This window comes from Puma concolor, chromosome A1 (genome assembly GCF_028749965.1).
Source record: "Puma concolor isolate L17-30 chromosome A1, mPumCon1.1.hap2, whole genome shotgun sequence".
NCBI classification, from domain to species: domain Eukaryota; kingdom Metazoa; phylum Chordata; class Mammalia; order Carnivora; family Felidae; genus Puma; species Puma concolor.
In genome coordinates this window covers 100,067,551-100,088,053 of record NC_141667.1, presented here as the reverse complement: position 1 = coordinate 100,088,053, position 20,503 = coordinate 100,067,551, and the positions used below count along the sequence as shown (strand labels likewise).

The following is a 20,503-nucleotide window of genomic DNA, read 5'->3' as shown; positions in this document are numbered from 1 at the left end:
ATCTGCGGAGTCACTTTGTCAACCTTGTCTTGTGTCTCTTCCCCTTGCAGGGCAACAGGCTTTGGCTTCTTGAACGCACTGTGCAAAGCAGCGGCCGTCCTTGGAAACTTAATATTCGGCTCCCTGGTCAGCTTCACCAAATCAATCCCCATCCTGCTGGCCTCCACTGTGCTCGTGTGTGGAGGACTGGTGGGGTTGCGCCTGCCTGACACACGAACCCAGGTCCTGATGTAATGGGAAAAAAGCCATCCATCCTGCGTTTCTTTCTCCTGCCCTGTGTCAACACTCCTGACTCAAGGCTTCAGATTTTTCAGATACCAAAATGTGGTGAAATATCAGAACACTAACCCTTGCCATCACTAAAATTTATTTGCATACCATCCTGCCCCTTGTATGTGATTTTGCAGTTTTGTTCATGCGTTGCTATCTTTCCTGACTGGGATGCTACCAGTGGAAGCATTTTTTAAGTGCCCTCGTCAGCCAGGCCTCCCTGAGATTCTGATCACTGAAGGGTGAGAAGCCTTCGCTGCCCTAAGAAATACATCTTCCTTCTAATTTAACATCCACAGGAAATAGAAGTTGGCATATTGTTGCATTTGTGCTGAGGAGAGGGATTCTTTTTTTTTTTTTTTTTTTTTTCAATCAGAGTGATATTTCCTGTTTACTTAGCAAAGGACACCCAGCAATTCTTGCTGTTCTAGCAGGGCCTTTCAAAGAAAACCATGTGGCCCCAAACGGAGCTGGGTGGGGCTCTTTCAGGCATGACAGTGAAGGTGACTCTGCTGACAAGAGAAATAAAGGCCATGCCGTTAGCAGCAAAGATCTCAGTGAACTAACTACACAAGCAGGATGTCTGCCCAGTTAAAGTCCTGAAAAATATGCGGGGAAGGAACCGCAGTACTGTCGGTGATTATGGTCCAGGACGTTAGAAAATCAGAGGTCAGAGACAGATCTTCTGCCTCTGTTTACCCCCATCTCCTCCTTGCCCCCGCCCCAGCTGCCCTGTATTTTGCCAGATAGCATATGCAAAGAGAGAAAGCCACTTTCTACAAAACTGGATCTGCCTGCCCGATTCTGCCATTTATTCACACTGTCTCCACTGTAGAGATTCACCCCTAGAGCCATTTGGAAATGCAAAATGATGTACCGCTTTTCTGAAGGACAGTGCCCACCCCCCACCCCCACTACCGCCTCCCAGTTGACAGTGGGCTTTCTAGCTGGCAGCATGGACAGAAGTGGGTCTTCTTCCTCGAGCTTCCGCTGGCCAGTGTGTTCCCAGCCACCGCTCTGTGCGGAGTCCCAGCCTGCTTAGTCCACGGGGCCCCCTCTTGCAGACATGGGCAGCATCTCCTGGTGGTCTGGGGCTGCTCCTTTCACCGCTGGAATCTGCCTGGGCCTGGAAGACAGAGGTCCGCAGGACATTCCCACGGGCTCTCAGCTATGTGACCTTCTCACCCCTCGGGGCTGCCCCTCCTCCAAGCTTGTCCTTTTTACCCATCTTCTTTGAAATCCGAAGCCTCCTGGTAGATTCACAGCAGAGACCAGCAGCCAGGAATAAATCCCATATTAAAACAATATTCTTTTCTTTTTTTTTTTAACTCCGTCTCGTTAAAGGGTTATCCTTGTTACCTTTTATGGCATTTCTAGCAGGCCACAGCCCCAGGACTCCCCATGCTGGGAAGGGAGAGCCTTTGTTTCCAATAGCCATTACATTCAAAGACGGTCCTAACCCTGAAGGCTGTCTACCTAATCATTCCCCTTCCTAATCGTTCTCCTGGAGCTCCAGATAGCAGAGTGCAGACTCTGTGAAAAGCTTCTTTCATTAATGTAGCCATTAATCGACCACCCCTTGGAGTAATTCAGGTCTGTAAAAAAGGGCAGTGTGGTGTTGGAGTCTGGCAGGAAGAGGTTGGTTCCCTGGGGAGACCAGCTCAGGGCCCCAAACACCAGGAAAACTCAAACCCCAAATGGCAAAGGTAGCAGGAAGAGGGAAAATCAATAAAGACTAGATGAGATCTCTTCAACTGATCCCAGCAAAGGAGGGAAAGAAACACAACTGACTCTCACTTCTGCCTCTGTAATATTATTGTAGAACAAAGATTGCATTCAGTCAACCCAGGAAGGTACCCTGTATATTTTTCTTCCATATGTATTCATTTCCCATTGATTTATCTTCTCAAAAAGAGCCATTGTGGAGACCTGAGTAGGGCTTTTTTAGTTGAATAGGGCATGTTTAGTAACAACTGCCAAAGTAAGATGTGTATCTTCATCAACCCATTCCAAAGAGAGAAATGTGCATGGATGTCACTATCTCTCGTCTTCCATGATAGTGAACTTTGCTTACTGGACTATCTTTACTTCCAGAAATGTCTTCAATGTCTGTTGTATCCCTAAATGTGTAAAATATCTCCCAAGCTACAGAGCACGGCAGGTCTACATTTTTATATGATAGCTGGTTGGGTCAGCATGAGGTAAACTAGCAGAACCCCCATTTCATGAGACCTGACACCACGCATCCCTTTCAGAAGGGCCTTTCTTGGCCTTCCCGTCACCTGATCCAAGCCTCCCAGGTGGCCCAAGAGGGATCTATTCTAATCTCCTGGACAGTCTGCGGTCACAAACCTTCTTGGTCACCACCTTTCCCACCTTTCAGAGAAAATGCAAGTTTTCTCTGCCTCCCTTGCATTGTTCCCATCACCTTGATTTTCTCTGAGAGAGCTCAAGTTGTTCACGAAGTATGTGGCATGGCCTGTCTGGCTTGTTCTAGGGTTAGCTGGATTAAGATAGAGACACATGATTAAACAGAAGCTCAGCCCTATCAATATAGCAGGCTGCTGGCACTGGGACCTGCAACCAGCATCTTATTTCATCCACAGAAGGAAAACGAGAGTATGTGCCAAAAGGAAAGCCTAGGGCACAGTTCCACTTTCTCCTATATTTTTGACTCCTTTTCTATCTAAAATGTTCTCACTGGAATCAATCTAGAATGCTAAACCCATCAGCCAGGGATCACCTTACACCCAGAGTACTGACCCAGGGAGAGAAGACAGATGGGTCCTGGCTTCTTCTCAATGCTGGATTCATCTTCACAAGCACCAAATAGGTTTAGTTTAGAAATAGAAAAATTAACAAATGGGCAAGCTGTTTGGGAAGCCCCTAGGAATAGGCCAGAGAATATAGTTCCCATATTGTCTGTGCGGCCAGCTTCCTAGGACTCTCAGCATTATTTCCACTCAGTGCTGGTTTGACAGTTATCATTGCCTGGTCAGGAAAGAGACCCACCGGCAGATGGACACGGTTAGAAGATGCGCTGATCAAAATGCTAGCCCAGAGTCTGTCTCCTATAGCTCTCCTGACTCCTTATTCCCTTTTATTGTTGAAACAGGAAGGCCTAGGCCTGCAGAAACTGAGTTTTTAATTGGTATCACCTAAGCTAGTAGAGGCACCTTCATTTACAAATCTCACCAAGTCAGACTTCAGATGTGCAACCAAAACCTGCTTTGTTGCTTTTCTGAGTGTCTTTAGATATCATGGGAGAAGTGGGGAAAGAAATGTAGTGACAGAGGGAGAGTCCAAGGTGTCGCCGAGAAGTTCTAGTGAAAGGAGTATGAGACAGTAAGAGAGGGATTAAGAGGCAGTAAGAGAAAGTTGAGACTTTCTAAACCCTGGGATCATTTCAGAGCCATTTCATGGGAGTACCTATTGATTCCTCCTGCCAACCAAAAGAGAATATGATAGTCTCCAATGTTTCTATTTAATATCACAACGGCCTTTATTTCTTTACCTCTTCATGCACTAAAGGCTCTGAAGCTGGAAATGTCTTACTTTGGCTTTTACCTGGTAGCATAGAAAGACAAGTGGTCGGTTGTTAAGGTGCATATTGGCTGTGTGTTTTGTTTTCCTTTAACCCCATGTCATGCTGAACCTAGTCCAGTGATCAAACCTACAGAAACACCAGTTATGTGGCAACAACGAAAAGAAACCTACCCCACAGGGCACTCTGAAATGAGCTACACATTTCTTACAGTGTTTGTTTTCTGCCAAACACAGTACATTTTGAGGAAACTTTCCTCACGATCTGTGTAGTGTAGACAAAAGAAAACTGTCAGTATCTCCTAGACATACGTGTTTCTTTATTGTTGCAGATACGGAGTGCCAGTTCTCCATGTAATGTTCTTTTGCTCCAAATATTGACCATTCCCCTCATCGACAGTGTCTCACCAACCAGACACAGCCATTGCCAGGGTCTCTTTCTCCACCAATACCTACATCCATCTTAGTAATCCTAGGCTTCTGAGTTGCAAGGGTCTGGTTCATAGGTCTGTTTAGGGCCTTGATTAGGGCCAGCAAGGGTGGGTGGGGAAAGAGCTGGGCAGAGCATTCACTGGTCTCTTGTCATCTCATGTGATTATTCAATATGTGTTTATGGAGCACTTCCCATGTCCTAGGTGGACTTATTGTGCTTCACGTGGACAGTTAACCCTTTGCTGGACTTAAATGAAGGCAGAGGGAATGGGAGTGAAAGAGAAAACGTCTGTAATGGGATCTCATATTGATCCCCGTAACACGTTGAAGTGCTCTCCCCATAAACATAGCGTGTTGTTTTTCCAGATTTAAAAGGGGTAGCCTATGGTGGGCAGTAGAGGAACGACTCAGAAATTGGGACTATCACTGACAGGAGGAGAAAGCCCCTCATTTTCTTGGGCTCTGTCAGAGGAACTACCAAGTAATACTTGGGAAATGAGAGAAATGGAGGCACACATGGTCTTTCTCTAAACGTCTCCACACAAAATCACACTAAAGTATTACCGAAGGAAAAGAACCTGCAGCAAAGATAGCCCCGTCTTCATAGAGATGTTGGTTTTTCTTCGGAGGAATTCTTTTTATGGTTTGAAAGGAGAGGTGGGGGCTGGGAGGTCTGCTCCAGAGCAGACAGCGCTGGAGTCTTCTCTCCAGAGCGGAGTCAGCACATCCCTCGGCTGTGGCCACACCCCCTTCCCGAGGTGTTTCCTTTCTGATTTTGAAGACTTGTAACTGTGTCAGCTGCCTTTGCAGATATGCCAGAGCAGCTCCTCCCACCCCTCCAACCCTTGGCAGATAAACCACCCAGAGAACAGGTTCTGACAGTTAGGGACAGGAGAGTTTTAGATTTCAGTTTGAGTTAAACCAGTGCATAGTTGTTGCAAAATGTCTTGAAACTGCAAGGACTTTGGGGTTCTGGACCCCGAGGGGAGGCAGAGTGGGGAGTGGTTGTTGGTGACCGGCCCCCTCCCCTCTGGGAGCCCTTATTTCCTTTTTCACCCCCTAACCCTCTCCTCCTTCCCTCTTCCAGGAGTACATACTCACTTCCTTTCTTCCCCATCTATTCTTCTTCCCCTCGCCTCGTGTTGTCACCTCTCGACTCCAGCAGTGTACAAAGGCAAGGCCCAGCTTTACTGGTGCACTTGGGGCTAAAGATTGTGCCCATCCATGCCTCTGGTGGTGGCCCAATGGATGAAGAAGGTGTTGAATGGGAGGGGGTCCAAGGGTATAAGCTCTAGACTGTTGGTTTTGACACAGCTCCCTGTAGTGGGATAGATTGCCAGCTGCTGCTCAGGTCCTGTGCAGGATTAGCTGGGTACCACTAGCGTGGAGTGTGAGAGAGGCTCGTCTCTGGGCCAGAAGTGTGAGAGCTTGGCATCTGACTCCTGAAAGACGAGGCAGCCTGCAGCGAGGTTCTCGGAATTCATTGACCTGTGGGAGGGAGACGCACCCCTCTGTGCCTGCACTGGGTCTTGTTGGTGCTGGAGGCTGGGTGCTTTCTCTTCAGAAATATACATGCTGACGTTGCAGAGGCTGTCCCCTCCCTGCTTACGCCGCCATGTCCATGCTCCCCTTGCAGCCAAGAGTGCCCAAAACTAGAGGAAGGAGAAAGCAGCCCTCAGCCCTCTCTTCAGAGGGAGCTGAACACCAGGCTAGCAGCCTACCCTGGAAGCAGGGGTGCGGAGTGGCTGGCAGAGCCTGCTCACAGGGACCAAAGTCCTCCGAAGCCCGTGACGTGTCGGGGCAGGCTCAAACCAGTTCCGCAGAGCCAATCCTTTCAGGAATTTTGGGAGTGGGGCGAGAAACACAGACATTACTGAAAAGTATGTAAACTTACACTTAGATAATAAATATGCAAAACTCATCACTTTCTAATGAGTTTGCTACACTTAGTATTATCCATGCCCTTGAGGTCATATATGCCTGTTGGATCTGTAGAGTAGAAATACCGTATATGGGCGTGCTACTGCACACTCTCCCCAACTCCAGGTTCAGTAACATCACGTTTGTGGCTTGAAATTGGCCAGGGTAGGAGTGTTTACACCACGGAAATCTACCCCCAAGGCTACAGATCACTCTGTTAATCATTCGCCTACCTACCGTTCTACCTAAAGCCCTGAATTGCGTAGCCTCCCGCTGCCTTGACCCAGGCCACCCCAAATTGGAGCCTGTCGATTTGTGGGGCAGGATTGCCCCTGCACCCGAGGGAAGGAAAGACTTGGCGAGCTCAGCCTCATGTCAATTCACAAAGGGTTTCTTTCTGCATTTGCCTTGACTCCGAATAGGACCCACAGTGCCCAGAATCCACTGCTTCCTATGAGGATTGCTCCTTCGGGGAGAATGTATAGTCAATTGGCTGTTTCATGCTGTGCAAACAAAACTGAACTCATTTGAAGATGCACATTGTCTCCCCTTTCACGCCCAAGTAGATGTCCAAGAAGGAAACTCCTTGCTTGCCTTTGACATTCACCAGGCCTGCCTAGGTAGAACTGGATAGATTTGCTTAATCTCACTTCCACCACTATTATTATACATTTATTGGGCCGAATCTATGTCCTAAATCAAACAGAAGAAAAACAAAATGTTCTTCCTTGATATGTGCTTTTATAACATCTAAACTGTGGTTATGTATCCTCACCCTGACCCAGGAACATATTGAATAGATCTTGAGTCCTTCCCTAGTGTCTAGATACTGTAAATAAAGTCCTGCAAGAGTCTTTTTCTTTCAGGTAAACCTTCGTTTTGGACACATGCAAAACCCACGATCCACTGTCCTTTGTAGGGAGATCTTGGCAGTGGTCCTGTCCTTGGTTTTGGCGTTTGGGTGTTTTGTTCTCTCTTGTTTCTTTCCTGTTTTCACTGCTCTGTAAGACTTCCTGCTATGGAGTTCCAGTTACCCCAATTCTACTGTATATATGTGCTGCATGTGTGAACCCCAATAAATTCTGTTTCAGGTTTCTGGAGTTGCCATCTTCAGTACAGCTGGTCCTGTTGCGAACTCATCTCTCTGGTATGCTCCTCTGTGTCTGATTCCCGATTGCCAAAATGTTTGACCAAGTATGTTTTAACAAATGTCCCGAGACATCCATGCGTATCCTTGTGAAAGGGCATGCTCTGTGTGGGGTGACTCGTGTACAGCATAAATCTATCAGATGTGGAAGTGTGTATACATTTCTATGCCAGATATGTCACATTCATGTAACAGCTGCAAAGATATTTAATGTACATTGGATTATTAATAAAAGAGCATTTTTTGCTCCATTATATTCAAATAAGGATTGCTGTGTGACTGACTTCCCTTCCAAGTATGAATTAACCCTTTAAAAATAAATACTTTCTGGGGCGCCTGGGTAGCTCAGTCGGTTAAGCATCCGACTTCTGCTCAGGTCATGATCTCACAGTTTGTGAATTCAAGCCTGGCATTGGGCTCTGTGCTGACAGCTCAGAGCCTGGAGCCTGCTTCAGATTCTGTGCCTCACTCTCTCTCTGCCCCTCCTCCACTTATGCTCTGTTGCTCTCTCTCAAAAATAAATAATATTTTAAATAAGTACTTTCTTTTATATGCGTAGGCATAAAGAAAACCTGTTTCCTTGATTCAGGCTTATTTGAATTATTTCTGTGGGCTGGTATCATGGGTGTTAAGGTATCATTGATTTTACAGGAACACTTTCCATTTGTGAGGACCATCAGGAAGAAAAAGTTTGTGGGGGAATTTGTGGCAAGGCACATGCCTGTGTTCTCTTGCCCTAGAACAGGAGTCACAAACAGATGTTTAGCATATTAATTCAGTTGTCTGTTGGTGGCTGCTTGGAACATTCGTTTGAGAAGAATGATGAGAAAAGGTGCTTGGACCAAAGGGTGCATTGCCCTCCAATGGGCATTGGACACAGAAACACGGACTGCCTGCCATGTTTACACTTAAAATAAGTACAAACCTTGGGTTTGCTAATCCCAAAAGAATATTTTGGCTGCATGTAACAGAAGACCCAGCTTCAAATATCCGTAGTAATAAAGGGAATTGTTATTTCACACAACAGAGGAGGCAGGACAATTGCAAGTTTGGTTATGACATAGCTGGGGGACATCACTGAAGACCCAGGTTCCTTCCACCTTTTACATCAGCCATTCTCAGCATACTTGTTTTCATCCCCTCGTGGGCATGAGAGAGCCCCAGCAATGCTAAGCATCAGATCCTCACACAAAAACCTAAGGACCAAAAGAGGGACTCTGCCCTTTTTAGGACCCCTTTTAAGATCCTGGAGAACATTCTCACAATGCTCCAGCAGACTTCCTTCTATGTCTTGTTGACTGGACATGCACCATTTGCCTATTCCTAAACCAATCACTTGCAAGGGGAATATGAGTCCCACAACTGGCTTAGTCTAATCAACATTCCCCTCCCCCTGGAGAGCTCGGAAGGAGTCTCTCTCCCCTAAAACACATGGCTTCTGACTGCCTGAACAAAACTGAGGTTTGGTGATCAAGAAAGAGGGAAGGTAGCCATGGGGTAGGCAAGCAACAGTGGGCCATGGGTTCTAGAATCATGCTAGCTCACACTGTAGCCATATGCAGCTATTTATAGTTACACTTAAAATAAGTACAACGAAATTAAGAGTTCAGTTCCTCAGTCATACCTAACCGCATTCCAAGATGCTCAGTTACCACCGGCCAGTGGCTACCATATTGGACAGCACAGATACAGAATATTTTATCATCACCAAAAGTTCTGTTGGATAGTGCTACCCCGGAGGTTATGTGCTCACTTCCCCCTGCATGCTGTTCCTTCTCCCGGGCCTGCTCACACTTCTTCTAGGTTTTCTCCCCCAAGACTAGATGCTCTCTTTTTTGCTGTAGCAACCTTGTTCTCCCTTTTCCTTCTCCCCAGCAGACTGGAAATAACCCAGCCCATTGCTCCATATTGGTCTTCGCCCTTTCTCCAGCCCCCAGCCCACCAGATTTAGCACCAATGAGTATTTAAGAAAAGTTATCATTTTCCTCCTTTTCCTTTCTTTCCTGTTTCACAATAATACTCTCACATAAGGAGGAAAAGAGGACTCCACAAGCTAAAATCCCCTAATAGTATCAGGGATTATGGCAAGCATGGGAACTCACAAAGAGACTCTGAGGGTATAGATGAGCCTGGCCAAGGATCACTGTGAGATCTGAGGGAAGCATCCTCAATCCCGGTCTGGACCAGTGGCTGCAAAATCCCAAATGTGAAATTCCTAGAAATCGGTATGCTAAAACAAAGCGACACGAGTCTTGAGGGAATCTCTTTTCCTGCATACTGATGTCTGATACAGTGGAGTTACTGTTATTATCTATATGAATTTGGGCTCCATAACAAAGTGCCACAGGCTGGCACAGGCTTGCACCACAGAAATTTATTTTCTCACAATTCTGGAGGCTAGATGTCCAATATCAAGATGTAAAAAGGGGTGGTTTCTTCTGAGGCGTTCCTCCTTGGTTTCAGATGGCCATCTTCTCTCTTTGTTGTCACACGGTCTTCTCTTGGTACGTGCCTATGTCTTGATCTCCTCTTCAAATAAGGGCACTTTAGGACCCACCCTAATATCGTTTTAGGCTGATTACCTCTCTAAAGACCCTATCTCCAAATGCAGTCACATTCTGAGGCACTGGGGGGGTTCGGACTTCAACATATGAATTTCAGGGGCACACAGTTCAGCCCGGAACATTATCCCCAGTGCTACTTATTTTATTGTGTATGTATATTGTGTATAGAATTGTAGGGGGTGTGTGTTGTGTGCCGAATGTGATTGAATTTGCCTGTGGTCACACAGGAACAGAGCAAGGGCTTTGTGTATGTGTTCACTCATGTGTACTGTTTATTCGGAGGGGGACATAAAGAGAGAGATTGGGGAAGAATCCATGGGCCCAGCACTCCTAAACTAGAAACAAATTAGTCTAGGGGACACCTCAGGGCAGGCTAGCCAGCCTCTGAGGCCTGTGTCACACGGTTCTTAGACGAGTGACTCTGCCTTCTGAGGCTCTCTGCTTACTAAAACTCCAAATGCGACCTGCTCTGTCTGTACCATAATTTTCTCTATTCCTGGGTGTGATGGCTGCGGCATTCCCCACTCCACCACAGCCTCTGAGCAAAGCAGCTCCTCTGTGGGCCTGTCCTGGTGAAGCGTTCCCCCCCCCCCCCCACTCCCGTGACTGTGACCAGCTTGGTGCCCTGGTTGGCTGCTAGGGCAGCGGGGGGCGGGGCACTCCCGGAGCTTGAGTAAACAGTGTCAGCCTGGAACTGCCACAGTCCCTTTGTTCAGTGGGGAGAACAGATGCTCTGTCCTCTCCTGTAATTTGCAATCCAGACACCAGGTGGAGAAGTGAAAACCACAAAGGAGAAAAGTCTTGAAGAAAGGCAGGCTCCAGCCCTGCAGCTGCTGGAACCGCCTTGGGCCAGAATGAATGATGATGTGGTCTGGCAGCACAGAGGACAGGGTAAGGCCCGGCCCTGAGTCCCAGTGCACCAGCGGCCACCCGCCTTCAGTCATATTTCCACGTCCACTGTTGAGAAGCCCACAGGGCGGTTGAACAGACCATACCTACAGCAGCTCCACCCCCCTCACACCTGCTCACCCCTGTATCCTTGCTCCAGAAAAAAGCCCTGTAGACTGAGATGTCCAAGGAAGTCTCACCAGCAAATTCCATTTTGGCTGGGGCTGTAGGGAAAGCTACTGCACATTGCAAAAGCTGAGCAATTTGTAAGTTTCCCCTAAGCCTCTTCTGGTCTCGGAAAAGATTGGACATGTACCACTGCAGGCTGGGGACTTTGCGGTGCTATTGACCTTAGGCTAGAGGATGCCTGTGGCCTCTCATCTCCATTAGAGGACCCCTATAGCACTTTCTGAAATGGAGGAAGCTGGGGCTTTTCCAGACCTCAAAGTTGCATTTCTCGGTCCACACAGGGGCCTGATGAAACTTCCAATGGAAGGTTCCACCATCGCTAAAAGCATGAGTTTGAGTAAGGTCAGTTCCAAGTTTGGTGGGAGGGGGTGGCAGTGGGGGGTTCCTCCTTAAGAAAATTATAATCAGAAAGTTAGCTACCGAAGTAACTATTTAGAATGAGAAAAGAATTTCCCACAATTTACAAAGCTTTAAGAGTTGACAAATATCAGAGACCGTAGCAAAATCCCAGAAAAGTAATATAGTGTCTTCATTAATTAACTGCCTGACACATCTCTATAATTCTTTTTCTGTATTGTTTGCATATTCTCTGATTGCCTCTTCCTCTGGTAACAGTTTTGTGATATCATTGTCTAGACAGAGAATAGAAAGATAAAAATTAGTTTTGATTACTAACAGTTTTTACTTTTGAAAGTGTCTTGTTTCTTCTCCATTTCCCACATACTTCCTGTGCTGACGACAGAGACGGCTTCACATTGGCAATCCAATCTCTGGCTCTGTATGTTCAAGTCACAAAGCCAGGCAAGTAGGCACAGGGGGCGGCAGGAATATTTCCGGAAGCCATTCCTTCAGTGAGACAGCTAGCAATAACTTAACAATCACAGAAGTGATCGTGAGCCACATCAATGTATCTCACCAAACCCAAACTAAATATCTACGCGCCCCAAATGCCCAGCTCCACCCGGGGCAAGTGTGAGGGAGAGAAGACAGAGTAGAAAGATATGATAGTTTTAACTAAGGAAACAATCTATGAATTTTGCAATTATGTCTTTAGTTTTGCGAATATTTGAAGCACATACAACCATTTGAATACAGTTAGGAAGCACTTGTTAGGACCCAGTGCTTCGAAGGGGCCCATGCAATGGGGGCCTTGAGGTTTATATTTCATTAGCTTCGTGGTAAACACTCTTGTGGGTTTCAGAGTCACACAGATGTGGGTTTGAATCCTGACTCTGCCACTTAGCAGCTATGAAGGCACGGAGGAAGCTACAATTAGTCTTCCTGTGTGTTCATTTCTGCAACTATACATTAGAAGTGATGTTTGTGTTTCCCCGGGATTTTTAAGTATTAGGAAAATGTATATAAAAAGTTTAGCGAAGCACTTGGTGCAGGTCCTCAGTAAAGGGTAGCCAATATGATCAGCATGATGGGCTCAAATCTGCTCCTGGAGGCAGGTCTGCACTTCCCTCCACTATGGGGACATTGAGGTGCAGTGATGATGGGAGCCAGATCCTCTTGGTTTGCTCACACAGGGTGGAGCCCTGATGTTGTCTGGTTCTCACAAGGCTCCATACAGGATCAGGTAACTTCTGGCTTCTACTGTAACAGGCAGGCCTGGCAACAACTCCCAGTGACTCACCTTCAACCCCCAACCCAGCTGAGAGCCCTCCTCCCACAAAGGCAGCGCACACAGCGCCCTGCCTGAGAGACTGGATGCTCGGCTCCACAGGAGGGCCTCCGGCAGCCGGGGAGAAAAGGCAGGAGAAGTGTTGGCACAAATACCAGGATACCAGGACCCTCCTAACTCCAGCGGTCCACGGGTACACGGTGTAGACCTGGCATTGCCCATCCACAGCTACCTCTTCCCGAGGGGCCCGGGGCTTTGCCATCCCTCCTGCTCCAGACACAGAACGTTGTCTACGTCTTTCCCACGTACAGGAGCCTTGCTTCCTCAGGACTAAGAAAGAGACCAAAGAGCAACCGTTCCAGCCGGCCAACCTAACACAACAGCGAAGGAAGTGAATAATTTACAGGGAGGAAGGAGGGCCGTGTTAAGTGATCCCTGCACACAGGAAGGCACAGTGGTGACACATGTATGGAGGCTGACGTTGTGCAGGCCCCACAGGGGACCATTTGGAGGCAGTAAAGTGGTGCAGCACCAGCAGGAATTAGGAGCTTAGTCTCTAGACTCAGTCAAATCCAAATTCAAACCTTCACTTCTCCACTACTAAGCCGTGGGGTCCGGGGCAAGTTGATTACCCTCCCGGAGCCTCAATTTCCCATCTGTAATAGAGGGATACTTATATCCCTGTTTGAAAGGACAGAATGATATAATGCAGGTGCTTAGCACCCTGTCTTAATGATGCCTTTTGATGACAGCAGTTCCTAATTTTAATCTACTCTAATTTGTCAACCTTTCTGTACAGATCAATACAAAAAATAGATAATAAAAAAAAGGAGCAGAGGCTTAAATGGAAACTTCACAGAAGATATCCAGAAGAGCATGCCATTAGACACGTGAAAAGAAGGAGCACCTGGCTGACTCAGTGGCTAGAGCATATGACTCTTGATCTGGGGGTCATGAGTTCAAGCTCCAGGTAGGGCGTAGAGCTCACTTCAAAAAGATGACAAGAATTTCATGAGTCTTCATGGAAATACAAATAAAACCACAATATGACACCACTACGTACCCTGTGCCCCAGAATATCTGAAATTTAAAGACTGTTATGACCAAGTGTTGACAAGGACTTCTCATCGAGGAACTCCCACTTGCCAGTGGGAAGGTAGATTGAGGTGACCATTTGGAAATGGTACAGAGTTCTTCTCCTTGGGATATGCTCAACAGTAAGATTTAGATATGTGCGTCAAGGACATGCACAGTAATGTTTGTAGCAGCCAATGCCAAATATGGGACAGGCTAGGGAAATACTACCATTGTGTCCCCGGTGCCTCGGGCCATGCCTTACATATAGTATCACACGGTTGATATCCGTTAAATGAACAAATGAACAATCTGCGGATACAATCCAACCCCTCAGCCTGCATACAAGGCTCTCTAGGATCTCGTCCCTGCCTCCTCACGAGCCACCTTTCCCACTACGCCCAAGTGTATACATCACGCAGGCACATAGGTGCTGGTAGAACTGCCAAGTCTTGCTCACGCTGCCCCTCAGCCTAGAAGAGCCTTCCACTTGCTTGCCTTCTTAGGTCACATTTCCCCAGAAACAGACTCTGTGAAGGAAGCATATATGGTGAGTGCTTTGGGGAGTAACACCCATAAAAGAATGTAGAAAGCAGCTCTGTGCAGAGATCTCAGTTGATCCCACGTGGCCCTATTTGGGGGCTGGCTTTCAGAGTGGTCTAGGGGCGCCTGGGTGGCTCAGTTGGCTAATCATCTGACTCTTGATTTCGGCTCAGATCATGATCTCCTGGTTTGTCAGTTTGAGCCCCCGCATCGGGCTTTTTGCTGACAGCACAGAGCCTGTTTGGGATTCCGTCTCTCCCTCTCTCTGCCCCTCCCCCACTTGCTTTCTATCGTTCTCTTCAAATAAAAATAAAACTTAAAAAAAAAAGCGGTGTCTCAAATTCAGGCAAGAGGTGGGGCCTTTGTAACGCCACCAACGAGTTGTGGCACGAGGCCATCTGAGGAAGGAGATAACCTTGGATGAAGTGGCTCCCTTTGAGGAGGGAGAGGCCGGGGAGGGATTCAGCTGTGACTCATCCGCAGACAACATTCAGAGCAGCTGGGGAGCAAGTGCTTTGGTCCTAAAGCGGAGCGAGAGAGGCTGTGGTCACGGCGTGCCCTGCACATCCTCATTTCTCACAGGTAAGAAATGATCCAGTCATAGCCTTGCCTGCCCCAGGAAGCCTGCCCTGACTTCCTCTACCTGCCCTCAGCAGCTAAGCTTCCATAATCTGCAGGGGTACTTGACGCCTAGTTCACCCAGAGGGGGCCATCCATGCGTAATTTGAGTCTATATAATAAAACCAAATCTACAGGTGTCTCTCTTTCTAAATATAGATAGTATAGCCTATATGGTTAAGAGCGTGGATGCTGGAGCCAGGTTTTCTGAATCCATTTCCTGGCTCTGTCGCTTCTAGCTGGATGACCTCAGGCAAGTTGCTCAACGCTCTGTGCCCAGCGTTTCATCAGTAAGAACAGAAAAACACTAGAAAGAAAAAAGAGAAAAGAAAAAAAGAAAGAAAGAAAAAAGTAAGTACCTCTTAGGATTGTTGAGTTGTTGAGTCAAGACTGCAATGCTCAAAACAGGGCCAGACACAGAGCAAGCTTTCAATAAATGTGAGCAGTTATTACCAAAGGCATGCATCGTTTCAGGCATTCAGTTTAAGTTGTTAGAAAACGAGTAAAGCCAAGTCCTTGCAGGTCTTAGCTCTCAACAAGAACTCAGAGAGAGATTTCTAGCCCTCATTTCAGCCACTACAGTTTTTTCATTGTCACACACTGTGAAGCAGTGTACCAGACATTCCAGAGCAATAACTCCAGGAGTCACTTGAAGACTTTCTTTCACACGGAGGAGTAAGACAGCATATCCACACCCAGGCAGCGGAAATCAGCTTCATGTTGATAAATGGCACGGCCACCGCCATTGCTCTGAGCCGTTCGTTTAAAATGATGCAAGAATCAAACAACCACAAATCTGCATGTTCTGGGTGACTCCTTCCCCCGTTCCACCCTCCACGCATGCCGTTCTTCTCTAAGGGCCCTACAGCTGCTAGAGAAAAAGATGCAGAGATTTCCTGCTGGCATACTGTCGCTTACCTGACTGCTAGCCTTCACTCTCCAGAAGCAAAAAGAAGGAAAGGGAGAAGGAAGCCTGGGGATATGGAAACACAGGGGATTTTCCAAGCAGGGGAAGTGAAACAGGTGGCCCCTCCTTCTCCAGGGCAACCCTTTTCCTCAGGCCCAAGGCAATGTCACAGTCTTATTGAGACTCTAATGAACACAGCACCCAAGTTTTGTGGTCACATTGTCGCAATGTGAAATCTTTCATTCAAGTAGACTCAAGAAATGACATCCAGATGAGCTGCAGAGGTCCAGGGACCCTGAATTGCTGATCGTTGCAAGTTTATTAATCTAGACAAAAAAATAATACCAAGGAACTACTACACGCCAGAAATCATTGCAGGCACCAATAACAAATAAGACAGATGTGGTCCTCTCTGTTTTCTTTTTTTTTTTTTTTTTTTTTTTCAACGTTTATTTACTTTTTGGGACAGAGAGAGACAGAGCATGAACGGGCGAGGGGCAGAGAGAGAGGGAGACACAGAATCGGAAACAGGCTCCAGGCTCTGAGCCATCAGCCCAGAGCCCGACGCGGGGCTCGAACTCACGGACGGTGAGATCGTGACCTGGTTGAAGTCGGACGCTTAACCGACTGCGCCACCCAGGCGCAGAAGCCTACATTGCAATGGGGAAGACAGCGGAGCCTGGGTGGCTCAGTGGGTTTAAGCATCCAACTTCGCCTGAGGTCACGATCTCACAGTTCATGAGTTCGAGCCCCGCGTCGGGCTCTGCACTGACAGCTCAGAGCCTGGAACCTGTTTTATATTCTGTGTCTCCCTCGATCTTGCCCCTCCCCTGCTTGTGCTCTGCCTCTCTCTCTCTCTCTCTCTCTCTATCAAATATAAATAAACATTAAAAAAAATTACAATGGGGGAAGACAGACAATAAATAAACAAATAAATGGAAATGGTTGCAGAACTAATACACAAAACACAAAGCAGGATGGTATACCCTCCATCACTGGGTAGGAGCTACTTTAGATCGTTTGGCCAGGGAAGCCCTCCCTGAAGAGGTGACCGTTGACCTGAAGGACAAGAAAACATCTCAAAGCTCAGTCTGGTCTAGACGGTGTTTTGCTTTGGAATCCTATAAGCCAGGAACCCCCTCTCCCCACAAGGAGACAACTACCAAGTTAGATGTGGGGCTGTAGCAGGAAGGGTGTGGGAGCTGTGGCAGCAAAGAGAACTTGCTGCCCTCCTCCACCCTGCTGTCGTTGAAGCGGCAGCTGGCACTCCTGCTGGCCTCCGGTAGAGCCGTCGTTGGTTTTCTGTCCCAGAACCAAATCCGTCTAGAGTGCAGATACCAACACGGTGACGCAAAGCGTCTTGCTGTTCCGTAGCTCCCGGTTCTGCGGCAAGCGGGACCATGTGGACTCTGCTTACATACTTCTCAATGTTGCACAGCCAGCTCAGTGCCTGCAGCACAGCCCTGTCCCTTTTAGCAGTGTCGTACAGGGAATGGTGCCTCACGGGTGGTAAACCTCAGCTTCAACACACACACACACACACACACACACACAGCTCACACAGCTCACACTACCCAGCCACAGGAAAAAAAAACAAAGGTGCATTATGAACATAAGCAACCCTGCCCAAAAAGAGATCTCGCCAGACAATAGATTTTTTTTTTTTTTTGGTAACCCTCCAAATTCTCTTTTTGTGTTCAGTAACGTGCAGTAATATATTTTCCACAATTTTGATCAGCATAAATACACAGGTTTGTATCTTGTTTTTTCTATTTGGCACTTTTCATATAATACATTTTTCCTCATTAGTATTGTTCCCAAGTGTCATTTTAACAGCTTAATAGAATGCAAGCATGTTGAATTTCGTTGTTTATTTTTGCTTGTTTTTTTTTTTTTTTTTTGTTTTTTTTTTTTTACATTTTTGAGAACTGAGATTATTTGAGGTTTTTGTGTATTATTCAAGACCCGGCTAAGGTAGACTTAGTTTTTCTCTTATTTTTTTTTTCTTCTCTTTTGCCTTGTCAACAGTTTTATGGCTCTTGTTAAATTTACTAGCAGCTCTCAGGAAACATGGAGCCAGTTTATGGCACCGGCCAATAGTGGGCATGTGCCTTTTTTCTTAGATCTGTTTCTCAATGGGGCATTATCAGTATAAAGAGATGAAAGTGTTGCAAACAATTTGAAGGAATTCCTTGTTTTATAAGGAAAAAAATCCCAAAGCCTTCCTTTAAACCCACTAGTGGTTATATAGCCTTAATTTAACCTTAACCTTGGTGCTCCATAAACAGACCACTTTATCTTCACTTCTCCCTGCTCTGAAATGCTCTTTCCAGAAAATCGCATGGCTGGCTTGCTTACTTTAGTCAGGTCTCTGAAGGAGAGGCCTTTGCCCCTCACCCCACCTAAAATGCCACTCTGCCCCACTCTGCCTCTCTTCTCTCCTCTTACCTTGCACGGTCCTCGTCGTTGCCTGACATAATATGTGCCTTTTTTGTTTTTATAGATGTTATCTGTGTCTCTCCTCTAGACGGGACATTTCATAAGAACAAAGACTTCATCTCTTCTGTTTGCTTCGATATCCCCAATGCCTAGAAGATGCCTCATACATAGCATATGTTCCATAACTATCACTGAATGAATGAAGGAGTGAATGAACAAAGTGTCTGATTACATCATCCATCTTGACATTCTGAAGAGTAAGAGCTGGAAAACTGTGCTAGGCTGATTGGTGAATCTAAAAGTTTGCTGGTCATGAGGGGGCACCTGGGTGGCTCAGTCCATTAGGTGTCCAACTTCAGCTGAGGTCATGATCTCACAGTCTGTGAGTTTGAGCCCGGCGTTAGGCTCTGTGCAGACAGCTCAGAGCCTGGAGCCTGCTTCAGATTCTGTGTCTCCCTCTCTCTCTGCCTCTCTCCCCCTTTTTCTCTCAAAAATAAATACTTTAAAATGTTTTTAAATAAATAAATAAATAAATAAATAAATAAATAAATAAATAAAAGTTTGTTGGCCATGAGTTCCTAACTCTAATGAAACTGATGAGTACTCTCACCCCCAAAATGTACACTCACAAAATTTGCTATGTGATTTCTATGGGTCCTGCCTAGCTGAAGCTTTTAAGGGATCCAGAAATCTCAACTTGAGAACTAGTGCTCCAATGACTACAGTGTAACCCAGAGATCATAGATGGGCAGCCCTACAAACACACCCTGTTTTGGTTGAAATGGGTTCAATGCCAGATGAACTGGCACAAGGTTTTTTTGTTTGTTTTTGTTTTTGTTTTACGTTATGAATTTGGTTGCTCCATAATGGAAAATCTGAACATTTCACATAGGAAAACAAATCCATATTTTCTCAGTTCTCTTGAAAATTCAAAAGATTCGGCAGCACTCAGCCCACATTCCTAACTGGAGATAAGCAATCATGGCCCCAGGTTACCTCAGTCTCCACTGCTCCCTGTGGCTTCTCTGGTTTAGAAGCTGAGTGTTCGTGACCATTTATTAGGCTTATGACACTGTTTTCTTAAACCTGAGTTAAGAGGAAAGCAAAACAGACCTCTGCCTCTATTTTTCTTAAGCTGGGTCCACTTCACATATTTCTGTTACCTGCCTGGCTGCTGCAGGAATTTGACTTGAGACCCCTTATCTAACTCAACCATGAATCCTAAGTGGAGGAAGCTAGGAGCCCAAACGGTTACGAAACTTGCCCAGGATTACATGGGGGCTGACTTGAACTCAGGTTTCCTAAATCAATGCTTTTTCCACTGCGCTGTCTTCTCAACTGAATAAAGAACCAAGAAACGTTATCATGTCACTAGAAACTATGGATTCCTGCAAATCTACCAGAATTGCCTAAATTTTTCAAGGTCATCTCCGTATACCTGCCAAACGCTAAGACACATCCAAGCAATGCTTGATGTAGTGAAGGAGCAAACAAATGAATGAATCAGTTTTAACCTGGGGGCTGGGGAAAGGTTTAACCTGGGGAAAAGTAGGATTCATTTATTTGTTTTAGTGTTTATTTATTTTTGAAAGAGAGAGAGAGAGAGAGAGAGAGAGAGAGAGAGAGCGGGGGAGGGGCAGCGAAGGGGGGTGAGACACAGAATCTGAAGCAGGCTCCAGGCTCTGGGCTGTCAGCACACAGCCCGATGCCGGCCTCGAAATCATGAACTGTGAGATCATGACTTAAGCCAAAGTTGGACACTCAACCGACTGAGCCACCCAGGTGCCCCGTAAGTAGGATTCACAACTTTCACAACTTTCACAACTACCGAGGGTATAATTTTAATTCTGATGCCTCATTTTTGTTTTCTTTTTCTTTTTTTTAAAAGGAGATAGAAGTTTATTGAATAATACTACGAGGGAAGGTCAAAGGAGAGCTGTCTGCCATGAGGCACTGGTAAGGGACCAAGTCATAGGGTGGAGTGAGAAAGTATAGGGACATATGGAATTTTCCATTGTTTTATAACTGTGCCTGGGTTGCTAGGGACATTGGTTGGTTATGGTCTGTTTGTGTTCAACCTGGTGATCATGGTGGGCCCTTTCACCTCATTCAGGTTTCCATTGCTCAAGCCTGTTGCCTAAAAGCAGCCTCTACATTGCTCCTGATAGATCGACAATAACAAATCTTTGACAATTGGGCACAGGCCTCATGTTCAGTAGCTGCTTCATGCTGTGTGCAGTGGGTGGTTCAGGGGGGTGCGGTGTCCTTACCTAAACTTGCTAGTCTCAGGGGTTCTGTGCCGTTACAGACCAGAGCATGGTATTATATTAACGTGCTGGTAG

At 46.4% G+C, this 20,503-nt stretch overlaps 1 protein-coding gene across 1 annotated transcript in view; it reads left to right on the top strand.

Annotated features, from left to right (window-relative positions):
* Positions 1–7,577, top strand: part of SV2C (synaptic vesicle glycoprotein 2C) — a 226,987-nt gene extending 219,410 nt beyond the window's left edge. The window contains exon 13 of the mRNA XM_086698553.1: positions 51–7,577. Coding sequence (XP_086554679.1) covers positions 51–234 — 184 coding nt within the window. The 3' untranslated portion in view covers positions 235–7,577. The remainder of the gene's footprint in view (positions 1–50) is intronic.
* Positions 7,578–20,503: the final 12,926 nt, after the last annotated feature.